Consider the following 16,868-nt stretch of genomic DNA (forward strand, 5'->3'; position numbering starts at 1 on the left):
ACCAAACTCTGTGACCGCATAATTCCACCTTTCCTCAGCCCTCCGGCCTGTCCTCTTCCCCCTTTGGACTTTTATACACATCTTTATAGTTATCTTTCTATTTTTACAATAATAGCTGCATGCCGTATTTGTCCTTATGAGACTGAGTTAGTTCACTCAGCATAATGCTTTCTAGCCTTTCCCATGGTATATAGTATTTTTTATTAATGATTTTTTAAAATGCATCATATATATTTTTTTACAGCATATTCTTTCCATTTAATCCCCCCCTTCATTCATTGTTACACATAAAGTATTTTTCAAAATCATGCCTCCTGAGTGTTGCTCGAGGTATTCTTTTGCTGAACGGTCTCTCCTTGGATCACCAATCTCCCATCCCCAGGAGTTCCAGCTCAGGGCCCTGGTGTCAGTTCAGAGGCTCCAGGTGGAAAGAGCTCCATTCCTTTGCCTCTGGGAATGCACTCAGCGACAGTGGTGAATATGGGCATCTCCTTGGAAGAGACTTTACTGGGAATGCTAGGATACAGAGAGCTTTACAGGGAATACTGGGAAAAACAGCAGTAAGAGCAACAGCAAAGTGAACCCACTGGCCTCAAGTCCATCTGGGTTTTATAGACTCACTTTAAAGAGATACATAGATAGTTCTAAAGATGTAAGTTGTGTTGGAATTGTTGTGTGCTGTCAAGCCAGAACTGACTCATAGTTGACCCTCCAGCAGGTTTTCAGAGACAATAAATTGCACAGAAGGAGATTGCCCACCCTCTTTCCATGGAGTCACTGGTAGATTTGAACCACGTGCCTTAGGCATGGCCATGTGGCGTTTATGCCACTAGGCCCACTAGGGTTACCTAGATTGCTGAAATACAGTGAGTCAGAACATTTAATTCCAACTTTAAAGTAAGTTATGTTTATATTTTAATGTGCAAATGCACTTCCCTGTTAAAGACTTCAGCTTCTCTAACTGCCACATGCATGTTGGTTTTGGTGATTTGTGGTCAATGGAAAAGCATCCATTCATTTATTCAGTGGCTAGACATTTAGTACTGTCTGCCAGACATGGACTTGACTCTGCTTGGGTCTGTGTTTGCATTTCCCTAAGCATGGTGTATTTTACAGAGCAGCACACAGCAGCCTGCATGTAAATACGTGCCAATTAATAAATGAATACTCTTAGCTTAAATTGTATATCTTTTACCATAATAGGACTAAAATCTCACCAACTAGATTGAGCCTACAGCCTGAGGTAGCCACAGCTTAAAACTCATATTTTCTTTCTTTTTTGTTGAGATCTGTTGTTCAGGCAACAGGATTTCTTCCTGCCTACTAGCATCCTGTTACCAAGGCAACAGGATTTCTTCCTGCCTACTAGCATCCTGTTACCAAGGCAACAGGATTTCTTCCTGCCTACTAGCATGCAGTTGGAAGGCTGATGTTACTGGTATCAGAGACGCCTGTGGTTCACAACTTCTTTAAGGAACTCATGTGTGTACAGTTATACATGAGATGTGTGCCTGACTCTAGTCTTTTCATGTAGATGTGACTGTGGATGTTTGACACCAGCCAGCATCAAACATGTGAGAAGAAAGACTCTTGTGTCTGCTCAGGATCTTTGGAAGAAGTTCTTGCATATTCTTGTTTGTGCCTTTTCTCCCTTCATGCCCTTCCTGTTATTATTGTTGTTTGTTATGTGCTGTTGAGTCACTTGCAACTCATAGCGGCCCCATGCACAATAGCTCTGAATCCCGTCCTAGCCTGAGCCAATCTCACTGCCTCTGAGAAAGCGTTTGCTCCTATTACTCCATTTATTGTATCGATCCATCTCATCCAGGATCTTCCCCTCCTGCACTCTTCTTCCACCCTTCCAAGCATGATTTCCTTCTCCAAGGAGACATGCCTACTGGCAACATGCCCGAAGTATGTGAGGCAGAACTTCAAAATCCTTGCCTCCAAGGAGCGACTTGACTTTACCCTCTCCAGGAAAGTGCTGTTTGTTTTTTTGGTGGTTCATGGTATGTTTAATGCTTTTCTCCAGCACCACAACTCAAAGGTATCAGTTCTTCTCTAGACTGACGTCATTGCCCTTTAGTACTCTAGAGAGGTCCCTGACAGCAGATTTCTCCAATGCAATTTGTCTTTTGACTTCCTGGCTCCTGGTGCCAAGAGTATTGATTGTGGACCTGAGCAAGGTAAAATTGTTTACAATGTCAATCACTTCTCTCTAGATCATGGCTTTGCCAATTGGCCCACTGTTAATCTTACTAAAATATAATGAATACTGCTTGATAACATCCTACAAGAATTGATACCTACCTATTTAACAATATCACAATACAAATAATATACTATATAATATGCAATGTTAGTAGCTGTTGTGTGCCATTGATTCAGAACTGACCCATAGCTGAGCCTCCAGAAAGTTTTCAGAGGCATTAAATCACATGGAAGGAGATTGCCCATCCTTTCCTTGTTGAATAGCTGGTGGATTCAAACTGTGTGCCTTTGGGATTGCAACGAAGCTTCTTACCACAAGACCACAAGAGCTCCCTAGTACTGGCATTATTTTTTCTCAGTGGCAGTTGTAAATTCTGCTGGCGTATGGCTTCTTTATTCTAGTTGTTACTGGGGTGGGAATAGAAAGCCAGGGGGCGTGCTACCACTAACCTACAGTAGGGTCAACTCCAACAAATTACAGATGAAAGAAAAACTCAAACTCATTCCCATGGAGTTGGAAACTACTCAGAGCTGATCCTCCAGTGGGTTTTCAGAGGCAGTAAATGGCATAGGAAGAGATTGCCTGTCTTTCTCCAGTAGAGCTGCTGCTGGTGGTTTTGAACTTGCAAAGAGGTGTCAGCTTTCAGTGAGCAACACAACTCCCTCCCTACCCACTAGACCATAAATGCTGCCCTTAGTAATTGTGAGAAGGCACTCAACCACATGCAGTAATGTCATTTATTCGTATAGATAATGAGCACGGTTATAAATAATGTCGCTGCCTTCAGGAGGCTTTCTGTGGTAAAATGCTAGTTCTCTTTGATGGGATAGTAGTGTTTTCATTGTTGTTGTTATCTGCTGTTGTTGTTACGTGCCGTCGAGTCGCTTGCGACTCATAGTGACCCTATGTACAACAGCCCTAAACTCTGCTCTGTCCTGTGCCAGTAGCACCGTCTCTAATACACCCATCCCGATTACCCCAGTCACTGAATCAACCCACCTCATAGAGGGTCTTCCCCTCCTGCACCTGCCCTCCACCCTCCCAAGCATGATGTCCTTCTCCAAGGATCTGTCCCTCCTTACAACATGTCCAAAGTATGTCAGAAGAGCCCCAGAATCCTTGCCTCCAAGGAGCAGCCTGTTTTAACCCTCTCCAGGATGAATCTGTTTGTTTTCTTAGCAGTCCATGGCACCCTCAATACTCTTCTCCAACAGCAAAGCTCAAAGGCATCAATTCTCCTCCTATCCTCCCTAATCATTGTCCAACTCTCTGATGCATAACAAGTGATTGCAAAGATCATGGCCTGTATCAGACGCACCTTCGTCTCCAGAGAGATACCATTGCTCCTTAGGACTTTGGAGAGGTCCCTAACATTAAAAGGCACTATTTCCGTATTGTGAGCCTGACCTCTTACTTTATAAGGTTAAATATGTCTTCATTCTATCAATATCAAATAATATTGGCTAACTTTTCACAATTGAATTACATTATATGATACCCTTCCAGTACATGTGGAAGTATTTTTTCATTCCAAAATACAGTTAACTCTAGTGGCATCGTGGTAAGAAGCTGTGCTGTAACCCCAAAGGCACGTGGTTTGAAGCCACTAGCTGCTCTGCAGGAGAAGGATGGGCAAAATGCTATTCACTGATCACTAGAGGGTCAGCTATGGGTCGGTTCCGACTCAGTGACACATAAGAACAATGATCCAGTTAAAGAAATTCTCTTAGAAGGAAACACAAAAAGTTTCACTTCCTTCATCACCAGGACTCTTTCTAACAAAAGAAATATCAAAATAATTCACTCAGTGCTTGAATTAATTGAAAGAAAGGTCAGTTTTGAAAAATGTTAAAGCTAATTACATCCCATCTCTACCTTGACTGTTAGTGGCTTGGGCAGGAGATTGTAGGCTAATACTCATTTGTATCACTTCAGTGTTTCTCCGGCTTATGAATTCTGGATGAGGTCACAGCAGATCTGAGGAAATTGTAACCTTTCGAATCCTTTCAACCTCCTGTGTCTTTGAAATTCTCTTTCCAGCAGTCAGAAGTGTTATTGACCAGTGGTCATTTGAAAACCTTCAGAGCACAGAGGTTTCAGTATGTGAACTCATTTTACCGTAAAAATATTTCAAAATTCCTTCCTTTGTGTTGAACCATTTCATTTTATTGCTTTGTTTATTCAGTCATCTTCTGCAGTCATGAAAGTCTGTGGGACATACGTATTCAATGTGCTTTAATCTAAGCAGTGCATAGTTTAATTATTTTGCATATCTGTGGGCCAAAAACTGTGTAGTTAAAAGTTGTCATTTGTCATCACAGGGAGTCTGTTTTGAAACTCCAGGTGACTATATTTTCTTGTGCTTAGAGATACAGTTTCCAGAGAACATAAGAACATTTCTGCTGTTCCTGTGTGATATTAAAGGTTCCAAGACTGTAGGGACATTTAACCCTTCATCTTGGGTACCTGAGACAGTGCTTACAAGCAACAGGGACCAAAATAGACATTTGTTGACTGAATGAATGTGACGATTATTTTTAAGTGCTCTCTGAGGTTTATTAAAGAGTGCTGGAGAAGAGTATTGAATGTACCATGGACTGCCAAGAAAACAAACAGATCCATCCTGGAGAGGGTTAAACCAGGCTACTCCTTGGAGGCAAGGATTCTGGGGCTTCGTCTGAAATACTTTGGACATGATGTAAGGAGAGACAGGTCCTTGGAGAGGGACATCATGCTTGGGAGTTTGGAGGGACAGCGCAGGAGGAGAAGACCCTCTATGAGGTGGATTGATTCAGTGACTGGGGTAATCAGGATGGGTGTGTCAGAGGCAATGCGATTGGCACAGCATAGAGCATGGTTTAGGGCTGTTGTACATAGGGTCGCTATGAGTCGCAAATGACTCAACGGCACATAACAACAACAACAATTTACAATGATAAGGTTTTGTCAAGTTGACAGCAACATGGCATTTTCAAGGCGATCTGTTTTATATACTCATCAAATTTGTGACTATCGAGTCAGAGATCAATCATAGTTCACCCTCTAGTGTGTTTTTAGAGGCTATAGATTACATAGGAGGCAATTGTCCACCTTCTTCCTGCAAAGCAGCTTGTGGATTCGAACCACTCACCCTTGGATTAGCAGTGCAGCTCCCTATCTACTAGACTAGCAGAGTGCACTCTATTTTATGTAAATAAACACAGTTAGTACATATGGTATACAGTATTCTTCTTACACAAAAATATTTGAGAGATTGAATTCTTCAGTATAGTGTACAATTTTCCTAATAGCTTGCCAAGAACACTCGTGAATTTAAGCTCCGAGATGTGAGCTGATACCAGTGTGGAATATTGATTGTCCTTCTGGGATTTCAAGGTCTGTTATAAAACTTAAGCCAACCTGAGAAATGCCACAGCTAACTAAACCAGCCCAGGGAAGAAGCTCTGTCTTTTCAAAGACACTCCTGCATACATGGATGGTGGCTTTTGTTCCTGGGTACAGTCAAGTTTCTCCCTCTAAGAAATCCGTGGGATCAACGCCCAGATGAGAAGACTTGCTCCTCCTAAACCCTGTGCTCAGAGTGTCCAGAGTCCAGGTTTTAGTCTTAGCCAACATCCCCTGGTTTGACATGGATTAGTATAGAAATGTTTCCCCCATGGCTATGTGCCACCCATCCAACATACATGTGAATATTGAAGCTTGGTGGAGCTCCCCGATTAAAACAAGCTTGGAAGCAGGAGTGGCATCCACTTCTGAAATAGCTTGCCTCCAGGAAACTCTATGAACGTGGAGAAAGGATGAAAGTTATACAAGTGTCCAGGTCTTTCCTTCCATAGGTTCCCCATGAGTCATCAAGTCATTATTTTGAGAATTTGGAGTGTGTTCTTAGAATTGTGGAAGGTTGGCCCTGGGTACATTTTTTTTGCATCAAAGTTTATCCAGCCCACTAATGGCCTCTAATTTTGTTTTCAGGGATTTCCCGGGCGTCCTGGGATCCAAGCCGAGACCAGGTAACAGCCTTAGCAACAATAAGATCGTGCCTACATTGAAGATGCTCACTGCAGTTTAAGTTACAGTTTCAAATCTTTTCCTTTTTTTTTTTTTTTGTTTCTTCAGCTTTGCTGCCTTTTGACCTGCTTCTGAAAGTGCCACCCCTCATGCTCAGGGCCCATGTTAAGGACCTAGAGGCCAAGTTAGTGACAGGATGGCAGTCCCATAGCCTCCCTGCTGTGCTGCTCCACAGTTTCAAAGCTCATGGTAGTACTTATCAGATCCACTTCAGACACGCAATGGGTGAACACAGAATTACCATTGTGCCTGAAATGTCTACGTGAGGCTTGGGAGGTAAATTTAACACCATCAAGCAGGATAATGCGGCTGAATTTGTCCACCACTGTAAGCTTGGCAATTTGGTGGTTTCACAATGCTCTGTGTTCACTTATTTGATTTAAATCTTATAGAGTTGTTTTGCTTGAAATTTGCAATTCTACTCTAGTGGGAATGTCAACCAATTGAGCTATTGATGCCTAAAGTGCATATTTACTAACAAAAATTAATAACTGTGTTATGCATAGATAACTCTTACCTCTAAAGTTCTATGTGATACAAGAGTGAAGCTTATCTCCTTTACTCTGTGACAGATAATATTATTATTTATTGCCAATTGTATTTTATGAAAATCATCTCATTGTTTTTCTAATAATTTAAAAAACTATAGCTTCTTAAAACACACACTTTTATTGTAATGGCTTGGGAAGAAGAAAATCTGTTTCCAAGTTTTATTAAGAGGCCAATTGAAAAGTAATAGTACAATTAGTATATAACCATAAACATTTCAAAAACCTACTCAGTGGTTGTGCTTTTAATATATATATGTGAATATTTATTTAGTATATATACGAATACCTTTAAGCATAAAGTTCTTTTTTTCTACTTTATTTAATTTGAAATTATCATTTAATGCTATTTTCATTTTGGCTTTCTTAAATTCTTTTGTGGATTTAACAAGTATAATGAGCATAAGTAATATGAATTAAGTACTATAATCCTCATCCATGTCCCCACATTTATTGAATTTGCTTTGCAAGTGTTAACAGTTTGGGGCCAATTGCACCTTGAGCAATTAAATTTAAAAAGAAAAAAAAAGGTAAGTTTTTTTTTAAAAAAAAGATAATTTTGTTATAATGTTACCTAAAACTTAACCACATTCTATTCTTCTTGTTTTGGCAAAAGACCAATTCAAAGTATAAATTTATAAAGTTAAAAGGATTTTTTTTTAACATCAGCACACACACACACACACACACACACGGAGCTCTGGTGGCTTCGTGGTAAGGAGTTGCACTGTCAGATCGAAGGACCTGGTTCAAATCCTCCGGCTGCTCAGCTGGAGGAAGATGGGAAATACCTTCCTGTCTAGTTTACAGCCTCCGAAACCTGATGGAGGCTCAAGTATGACTTAGTTCTGACTCCATATAACAAGAACATAACAAGGACGATGTATTTCTATAAACCAATTCACAGCTCTGTTGTAATTCATTCAGAATAGATTTTCTTTTTTCTAAAAGGACATACTGAGTGAGTTCACTCACAACCTGTCTTTATGTCAGTGAAATGGGTCACATCTCAGGACCTTTAATTAACCGAGTGACTCTTCAGAACACTTTACATGTGATGTTTCCCTTAAATCAACCATTTCTCATGCCATCTCATTTCAAGAATTTGCTGATTCATATGTGGTTTCAAAAACTATTCTTTCCCAGTGTTGTTAGTGAGTGGCCAAGTCTGCCCGTGACAGGAGTAATGAGATGGTACAGGTGATGTGAGGGAGATCTGGTGGCGCGGTCTGTAGAGAGATGGACTCCTAAACCCATAGCTGGTACCTCTCTAGTGGTTCAAATCCACCAGCTGCTCCTCGGAGAAACACGGGCATTCTCCTCCTTTGTGCTGTAGAGCCTCGGAACACCTGGTGGAGGGTCAGCTACAAGTCAGTTGTGGAATACATTAACATGTGATAAGGGGGGGTTTATTTATTATTATTAATTTTAATGACAATTTACAGAGACTTTGGATTTTCATTCATCCATTGTTGCACTTTTCGCCCTGCCCCGCCCCAGCCCCATACACTCTTCTATTTGAAAAGAAGAAAATATTCTTTCATTGTTTTACAAACCCTCCCCCCAGGTCCACCCCACTATGCAGCCATCGCTCTGGACTTCTGTCATGACAAAAATACCTAATCACATATCCCTTTTAAACAGTTTTCTCCCTCATCTGTTTCAATGAAGTATACATTATTGAACCCATCTTTCTCAGACTCGCCCCAGTCCTGAGGTCAGTCCTGTTTTACAACAGTGGGACCATGCAGTATTTGTCCTTTTGTGACTGAGATACTTCACTCAGCATACTGTCCTCCAGAGTCACCCATTTTGAATAATATTTCATGAGTTCCTTATTTTTCAATGCAGCATGGTATTCTATTGTATGAATATATCACAGCTTCTCTAGACATTCATTTGTTGATGGGCACTTAGTTTGTTTCCAACTCCTTGCTATTGTGAACAAAGCGGTGATAAACATGAGTGTGCCATGATATGTTTTGTTATCCTCCATGGGTTATTCTACTTTTTCCTTTTTTATGTTTATTTTTTGTTATTTTAGTGAAAGTTTACAAAGAGATTAGTTTTCATTTTGAGTAAAAAAAATTGGATATTTTATTTTCCCCATCTTATTATAAAGAATTGGCAGCATCATGATAGATGGTGAAGAGATAGAGATTGTTGCCAGCTTTAGTCTGCGTGGATCCACGATCAACACTCTTGGGACCAGCAGCCAGGAAATGAAAAGATGAATTGCACTGGGAAAGTCAGCTGTGAGAGACTTCTCCAAAGTACTGAAGAGAAACGGTGTCAGTCTGGAGACTAAGGTCTGCCTTATCCAGGCTATAGTTTTTGCAATTACTTGTTATGCATCAGAAAGCTGGACAATGAGTAGGGATGATAGAAGGAGAATTGATGCCTTTGAGCTGTGGTGTTGGAGAAGAGTATTGAATATACCATGGACTGCTAAGAGAACAAACTGGATCTTCCTAGAGAGGTTGAAACCAGGCTGCTCCTAGGAGGCAAGGAATCTGAAGCTTCGGCTGACATACTTTCGACATTTTGCAAAAAGGTACAAGTCCTTGGAGAAGCATGTCATGCTTGGGAGGGTCGAGGAACAGAGCAAGAGAGGAAGACCTTTGATGAGATGAATTGATTCAGTGACTGGGGTAATGGGGATAGGTCTGTCAGAGACAATAAGATTGGCACAGGATAGAGCAGGGTTTAGCGCTGTTGTACGTAGCATCTCTGTGAATCGAGTCGTGGGTGATTCGATGGCACATAACAACAACAACATTATAAAGAAGCTTTCTGGCACATCATAAAAGTCTTGTTTTTAAAGTATATAAAGTTGCTCTATTTACTACATTATCAGGTCACAAGCAAATAGCACTGTCCCCATTCACTTGAGGTCACCTTCTCTGCAAAGCCTAATTTTGTTTCTTTCAAGCCTAACTAAGTATAAAAGGATGACCTCAGCCCAGCTCTCCAACAGCAGGGGCCAACATTGTCTCTTGATCATATGTTGTTGCATGAAAATTTTCTGTCAACCTGTTCTTTTTTTGGTACAGTGACTCTGCGTACTCCTTCCATCTTCTTTTAATGATTTCTGGATCATTCAGTATTCTGCCCATAGCATTCCTTAAGTATTGCAACTCAAGGCTTGAATTTGTCCTTCATTTCCTTCAGCTTAAGAAATGCTGGACTAGGTCAGCACTTTTGATTTTCTGACTCCAGCTCTTTGCACATTTTATTATAATTCTTTGCTTTGTATTCCAGAGCTACCCTTTGAAATCTTCTGTTCAGCTCCTTAACTTTTTGCTCTCTTCCCTTTCCTTCTCAGTACTCTAGTGCAACATTCAGAGTCTCTTCTGACACCCATTTTGATCTTTTCTTCCTCCTCTGTCTTTGCCCTTTTGTATCTTTCATGGATAACATCCTTGACATCCTCCCACAGCTCATTTGGTGTTCATTCATTAGTATTCAAGGCCTGTTCCTGAGATGATTTTTAAGTTCAAGTGGGATTGACTCAAGGTCAAATTTTGGTTCTTGTGGGTTTGATTTAATTTTCTTTAGCTTTAGTTTGAACTTGCATGTTGGTAGTTGATGGTCTGTTCCACACCTTTTCAATCTGTATGCAGAACAGATCATCTGGAAGGTAGGACTTTATGAGGGTAAGTATGGCATGAGGATTGGAGGAAGACAGCAATCCGTGTTATGCAGATGACATACCCTTACTTGCTGAGACTGAGGAGGACCTGAAGTGCTTGCTGCACAAGGTCAGCAACTGTAGTGTTCCATATGGATTGAAGCTCAACATCAAGAATACAGTTTCTCACCACTGGGCAATGAGCAGCACCACGTTAGATGGAGATGGGATTGAGCTTGTTAACAATTTCAGCTGGCTTGGCTCCACAATCTACACTGTTGGCACCAGCAGTCCAGAAATCAAATGATGAATTGCATTGGGGAAGTCTGCTGTCTGAAACCTCTCCAAAGTGCTAAAGAGCAATGCTATCAGTCCAGAGACCAAGATACGCCTAATCCAGTCTATGGTCTTCACAATTACTTCTATGCATCAGAGAGCTGGACAGTGATTAATGATGATTGAAGAAGAATGGATGCCTTTGAGTTGTGGTGCTAAGAAGAGTATTGATCAGACCATGAACCACCAAGAGAACAAACAGGTCTGTCTTGGCAACCAGGTTTAACTTTGGAGGCATGGATTTTGAAGTTCCATCTCACATACTTTGGGCATGTGGCCAGGAAGGACCGGTCCTTGGAAGACATCATGCTTGGAAGGGTGGAGGGACGGCGCAGGAGAGAAAGATGCTGGACAAGATGGATTGATAGGGTAACTGGTGTAATGGGGGTAGGTGTGTTGGAGTCAGTGAGACTGGCTTAGGACAGGCCAGGCTTCAGAGAGACGGCACATAGCGTTGTTGTGAGTTCACAGACAACTCAAAGGCACATAGCAACAACAACAATAACAGCAACAACAACAACAACATACTAGTGTGGTTTTTTTTTTATATGTTTAACATTAGATTTTATTTCCTTAGGTGAAGAGGAACATCTTGAAAATGAACAGCATAATCTGTAGCTACAGCCTTATGTTACTACCTGTTCTTAGTAACTTGGTAAGGAGGAGAGAATTTTGTCAAAATCGGAGTATGCCCCCAGAAGCATAGTGTATGAGTGTCATTGGCCATTTGGTGTGGCAAAATGAGGACTGTTATTCTTTTCCAAACTTTTTAGTGATCTGAGCAAAAGTTTGCAGAGCAAATTGGTTTTCCGTTTAACCATCTCACATGTGTTTTTGTTCTTTGACATCCAGTACCATTCCCACATTGTAACAGCACCATTCCTGTTAGCTCCCCGGCTCTCATCTCCATTCATCCTTCTGAGTCTCCTCGCTGAAGAGAGGCCAGCCTTTCCACCTTGTGTGGCTCACCTCTCTGCTGGGTCGAATACACTAGTGTGCTTAGGGAAAAAAAATCTCCTCTCTGGCGATTTACAGCCTCTGAAATGGAAAACAAAGTCAAGTTTGAGCTGATTTCAACTCGACAGCAATGAATGAGTGAGCACATTTTAGGACTCATTTATTTTATACATTATCTTTAGGTTACATAATAGACTCAAGTTCTGTGCCAACAGAAATGAAAATGTAAGCATCCCAGTATTGCCTGGATGAAAAAGTATTAACATTAAGTGTTGCTGTTGTGTGCCATTGAGTTGCAACTGACTCATAGCTGGCCCTCCAGCAGGAATTCAACAGCAGAAAAGGAATTACTCCACACAAAAGGAATTACTCCTCCTGTTACTAAATCAATGCATGAATATTTTTAAGAGCTTAATTCTTTTCTCTCGTTTCCCCTGACTTAAGTCACTATTACCAGCATGCAGATGTGGGCTTAACTGATTACCCTCTGTGCTAGTATTGCCCTGGTATTGCTTCTACAAATTCCTCCACTTATTAATTTAATTTAAAAGTAAGTTTATATCATTGATATAAGTGGGGAACCAGTATAGTATTGCTGTTCAAAAATAGATGATCGTTGTATAAAGAAATACAAATGTTAACAGGAAAGTGTTATTCTAAGAAAATATTGTCAGTTTATCATGAGGTGTTTGTGTTATAAAACAAGTACTAGCTAATATTTGAAAGTTAGTGAAGACGTATTTGTAACATATTCAAACTACTCTTGTTACATCAAGATTATATATCAAGATCTTCTGAATATCATCAGGAAAAAAGAAAATCGAACTTGAGTGCTACTCAGTTTGCTCTACATTCTATGTGAAATTACTCTGTGTAAGTACTTAGGCCTAGGCAAACTCAACTTTTTGAAGACAATTGATTTGCTTTACTGTATATAGAGTCAAATCAAAGCTATCAGACAATTGGATATTACTGGTTAAAATTAGGGGGCAAATAGTGTAGGGTCATTTGTAGATAAAAAAGAAATTGTGGCTTCTTTTCGAGATGGAGATGATGTTGTATGTTTATGCAAATCAAATCTTACCAAAACACAATATAGGAAATGTGTTTTTATCAAATAAGTGGAGTACACTTTGATGTTATTTGTCAGGTATTTGAAAGGCTTTTAAATGCACATGTAAGTCAATTAAGGCCATACCCTAATTTGACTAGACTTACATTGACATTTTTTTTCCCCATGACTAAAAATCTAAAGATAACTTCCTCCCCCGCTTTTCCATGTGGTTAACACCTGGAACCAGGGCACTGTGCTGCTGTATGGGAATTCTTTGGCTCTGCATTTTGAATAGAAATAGTAATTTAATGATAACCGGGCTTTTAATTAAGCTTTCTTATTAGATGACTGCAAATCTATTTTTACACTGGTCTTTTGTTCGTGAAGGTCAGGGCTAAATAGAGTAGTTACTGTTTCATCTAACTATTCCAGATTACACACCTGACATTCTAGTTGTCCTTATTATAAGCAAGCACCAGTAGGTTACTTTCAAGATAGTGACTTAAAATCACTCAACTTTCACAATAATCAAAGGACAAGATTCGATTTGATATGAAGTACAGAGCTTTCCCTGTATTTTTTTGTTAGCATTCATAGTGTATTAGTTCTACTTCCCAACAAGTTTGTAAACTTCTTCAGCGATGCTGAGGTAGATACATAGAAAGATTGGTTGCCTTGAGATCGGGACCTGACAGAGCTGCTAAATAACTGATACGTTGTTATTGTCGTTGTTAGCTGCGTTGAGTCCAGTACACATAGCGACCCTATGAACAACCCTTCTGAATGATGTCCCATGGCATTCTCATGATCTTTGATACGTCATGCGTGACTTGGTGACTGCAGTTCCCATGCCATCCTGTCTAGTTGAGGATCTTTCTCTGTTTTGCAACCCTTCCTCCTTCTCAAGCATCAGGCCTCTCTCCAATTAATTACTTCTCCTACCAATACTCCCAAAGTATGTTGTTGTTAAGTGCCGTCAAGTCGTACGCGACTCATACCAACTTTATGAACGAAAGTCCTCAACACTTGTGTGACTTTCATCCTCTCTCCAGGTTCATAAGGTTTCTGGAGGCAAGCTATTATGGAAGTGGATGCCACTCCTGCTTCCAAGCTTGTTTTAGTCGAAGAGCTCCACCAAACACTCTCCACCATGGGTAACCATTAAAGCATTTGACACATCAGTGATCAGCTTCACGGCAACCACAAGTTACCACTCTACAGTGAGTGGACACACCAGAGCTGTATGACCTAGAAGAATGTCTGAACAAAAACAAGGAAAAACAGGCCTGAGGGCTGCGGATTAGAAGTCACCCACCATTGGCTTGGTAGCATCACTTTCTCTCTACCAGGCCAACTAACTGATCTCTCTCTCTCTGATTTATGAAATTTGTGTCCTGGATCATCCAAGCAGATGGACTGAGTGAGGAAAAACACAGCATCATGATTAAAGGAGGACTCATGATATGCAGATGGTACAGCATTACTTGTTAAAAAGAAAGACTTGCTTGAAGTCCTTCATCGATGAAGATCAAAAAGCTAAGACATGCTGAGATGTTACTCCGCAGAATGGATCCCACCCCACCGTAAAGGAAACAAAAGCCTCACCACTGAATCAAGAAGCAACATCATGGTTAGAGGAGAAAATACTGAGGTTGTCAAAGATTGCATTTTACCTGGATCCACAGTCAACACCCATTGAAGCAACAGATAAGAGACCGAATTATAAGTTGTGTTGGATAAATTGGCTGTAAAAAGACCTCTTGAAAGTGTCCAAAAGTAAAGATGTCGTTTTAGTTACTGAAGTATGATATTTTCTTTTTTTTTTCGGAGGGGAGTCCCATTCATTCATTGTTGCACTTTTCTCCCCTCCCAACCCTCCCCCTACTACACTACCCTTTTGGAAAAGTAAAAGGAAAATTCTATCATTGTTTTACAAACCCTCCCCTCAGGTCCACTCCACTATGCAGCCTTCGCTCTGGGCACCTGTCATGACAAAAACACCTATTTTTACATATCCCTTTTAAACAGTTTTCTCCCTTATCTGTTTCAATGCAGTATACATTCTTGAACCCATCTTTCTCAGTCTCCCCCCAACTCCAATGTCAGTCCCGTTTTATGACAGTGGCACTATGCAGTGTTTGTCTTTTTGTGACTGAGATATTTCACTCAGCATAATGTCCTCCAGGGTCACCCAATTTGAATAATATTTCATGAGTTCCTTGTTTTTCAATGCAGCGTAGTATTCCATTGTGTGAATATACCACAGTTTCTCTAGCCATTCATTCGTTGATGGTCACTTGGCTTGTTTCCAGCTCCTTGCTATTGTGAACAAAGCCGCAACAAACTTGGGTGTGCATATACCTGCTTGGATGTCTGAAGTATGATATGTTCGATCACCTCATATACAGGAGTGACAGCCACTTCCGAAACAACATGCCTCTGGGAACTCTATGAACGTTGAGAAATGATAGCTATAGAAAGGCTTAAGGTCTTTTGTTCATAGGGAGGCTATGAGTCGTGCTCAACTCGACAGCAATCAACAACAACAACATGTACATGTAAAAGGTGGAGAGTCAATAAAAATGTCCCAAGAAGAATTGACATCTTTGAACTGTTGTCCAGGTTTGAAGTGTTTGGTGGAGAGCAGTGAACATATCACGGGCTCGAGTGTTTCTTAGAAGAGAAGTTTCACATGCTGCGGTGCGTTACCAGGAGAGACCAGCCCATGAAGACAGGCATCGTCATGCTTGGGAAAGTAGCTTTCAGAGAAAGGCTTTCAACAAGATCAAACGATCTTGCTTATTGCTGCATCAATAAGTTAAACCACAGCAGTGGCTGTTAGGATGGTGCAGGAGTAGGAAACATTGTCTCTGTTGGGCAAAGAGTCAGTATGAGTCAGAATCAAATTGGCAGCACCTAACGTCGAGCACCATGAATTTCTGCAGGCTGGCCTCCAACACTGCAAGGATTTAAGACATCCACCCTTTTACCAGTGCAGATTGTTAGATATAATGTGACATGCCTTAACAGTGTTAGATTAGAATCAAGTCTTTATTGGAGAGTCTTCTAGCATGATGTCAGAGAATTAGCATCCTTTTGTCTTTCTTATCCCCTGTGGTGAAGTTTCCTTTATTGGATGCCCTCATCTTGTCCAGATAATTGAATGAGGATGAGCCCTATCTTTACATCCTGTTCCCCTTAGCTCGATGGGTAGCCTTTCTTTCTATTGTGGCAAATATGATATGTTAGTTTGTACCACATTTTGTTCTAGAATTCTCATTGTCCGGAATAGAGTTGACTTCAAACAAAAAGTCCATCCTCCCGGCTCGTAGTAAAATGCTGTTACCATAACTTGGTTTCTGTGATTGTAGCATAGAGTGAGAAATAATTACGTTAATTAGAAAAGCCTGGTTTTATCAATAAGATGAAATGATACACTATTTTTAAGCCATAAATAGGGAGCTGTGCTGACCTTGTGGTAAGAATCTCTTCTGCAATCCCCAGAGGCACACGGTTCAAATCCATCAACTGCTCCATGGGAGAAAGATGGTGATTTACTGCCTCTGAAAACCCACTGGAGGGTCGGCTATCAGTCGGTTCCAACCCAGTGGCACACACCACCAATGACAACAGGCCACACGTTTAGCAATAAAAATGTAACTTGTTTGTGTTTCCTTAAAACTGAAATTCATTTCTCTAATGAGGCTTTCACACTGATACCAGAAAATGTCCTTTCCCCCTCTGCCCCCACCTCAGAATTTATCTTTAACTAACCCAAAGGCAAATTTCAGACTATGGGTTGCATTTTTATCATAGCAGGCTTAAAGCCAGTCAAAGTGAATACTGCCCTTCTCTTCCTGTTTCCATGTATAGCAGGACTTCAGCTCTAAGGGATTCATCAGCATTAAGATTCCAAGAGAGCCAGTACAAGCATTTGACCTGGCTGTTGAGTGTGGCATTCCTTCATGCTGACATCTGTGGAAATGTCACAGGTCTTTCTGACCTCTACCTGTCAGATCATGCTCTCCCCTTCTCTAGACACAAAGGCAAACCTCTGTAGGT

General features: G+C 40.8%; 1 protein-coding gene across 1 annotated transcript in view; it reads left to right on the forward strand.

Moving 5' to 3' along the window:
- Window positions 1-16,868, forward strand: part of NEK10 (NIMA-related kinase 10) — a 249,703-nt gene that overhangs the window by 190,350 nt on the left and 42,485 nt on the right. Inside the window, exons 29-30 of the mRNA XM_006883425.1 lie at window positions 6,185-6,222; window positions 6,329-6,469. Coding sequence (XP_006883487.1) covers window positions 6,185-6,222; window positions 6,329-6,469 — 179 coding nt within the window. The remainder of the gene's footprint in view (window positions 1-6,184; window positions 6,223-6,328; window positions 6,470-16,868) is intronic.

The sequence above is a fragment of the Elephantulus edwardii genome, unplaced genomic scaffold (assembly GCF_000299155.1).
Source record: "Elephantulus edwardii isolate Elephantulus edwardi_28Jun2011 unplaced genomic scaffold, EleEdw1.0 scaffold00027, whole genome shotgun sequence".
Classification (NCBI taxonomy): Eukaryota; Metazoa; Chordata; class Mammalia; order Macroscelidea; family Macroscelididae; genus Elephantulus; species Elephantulus edwardii.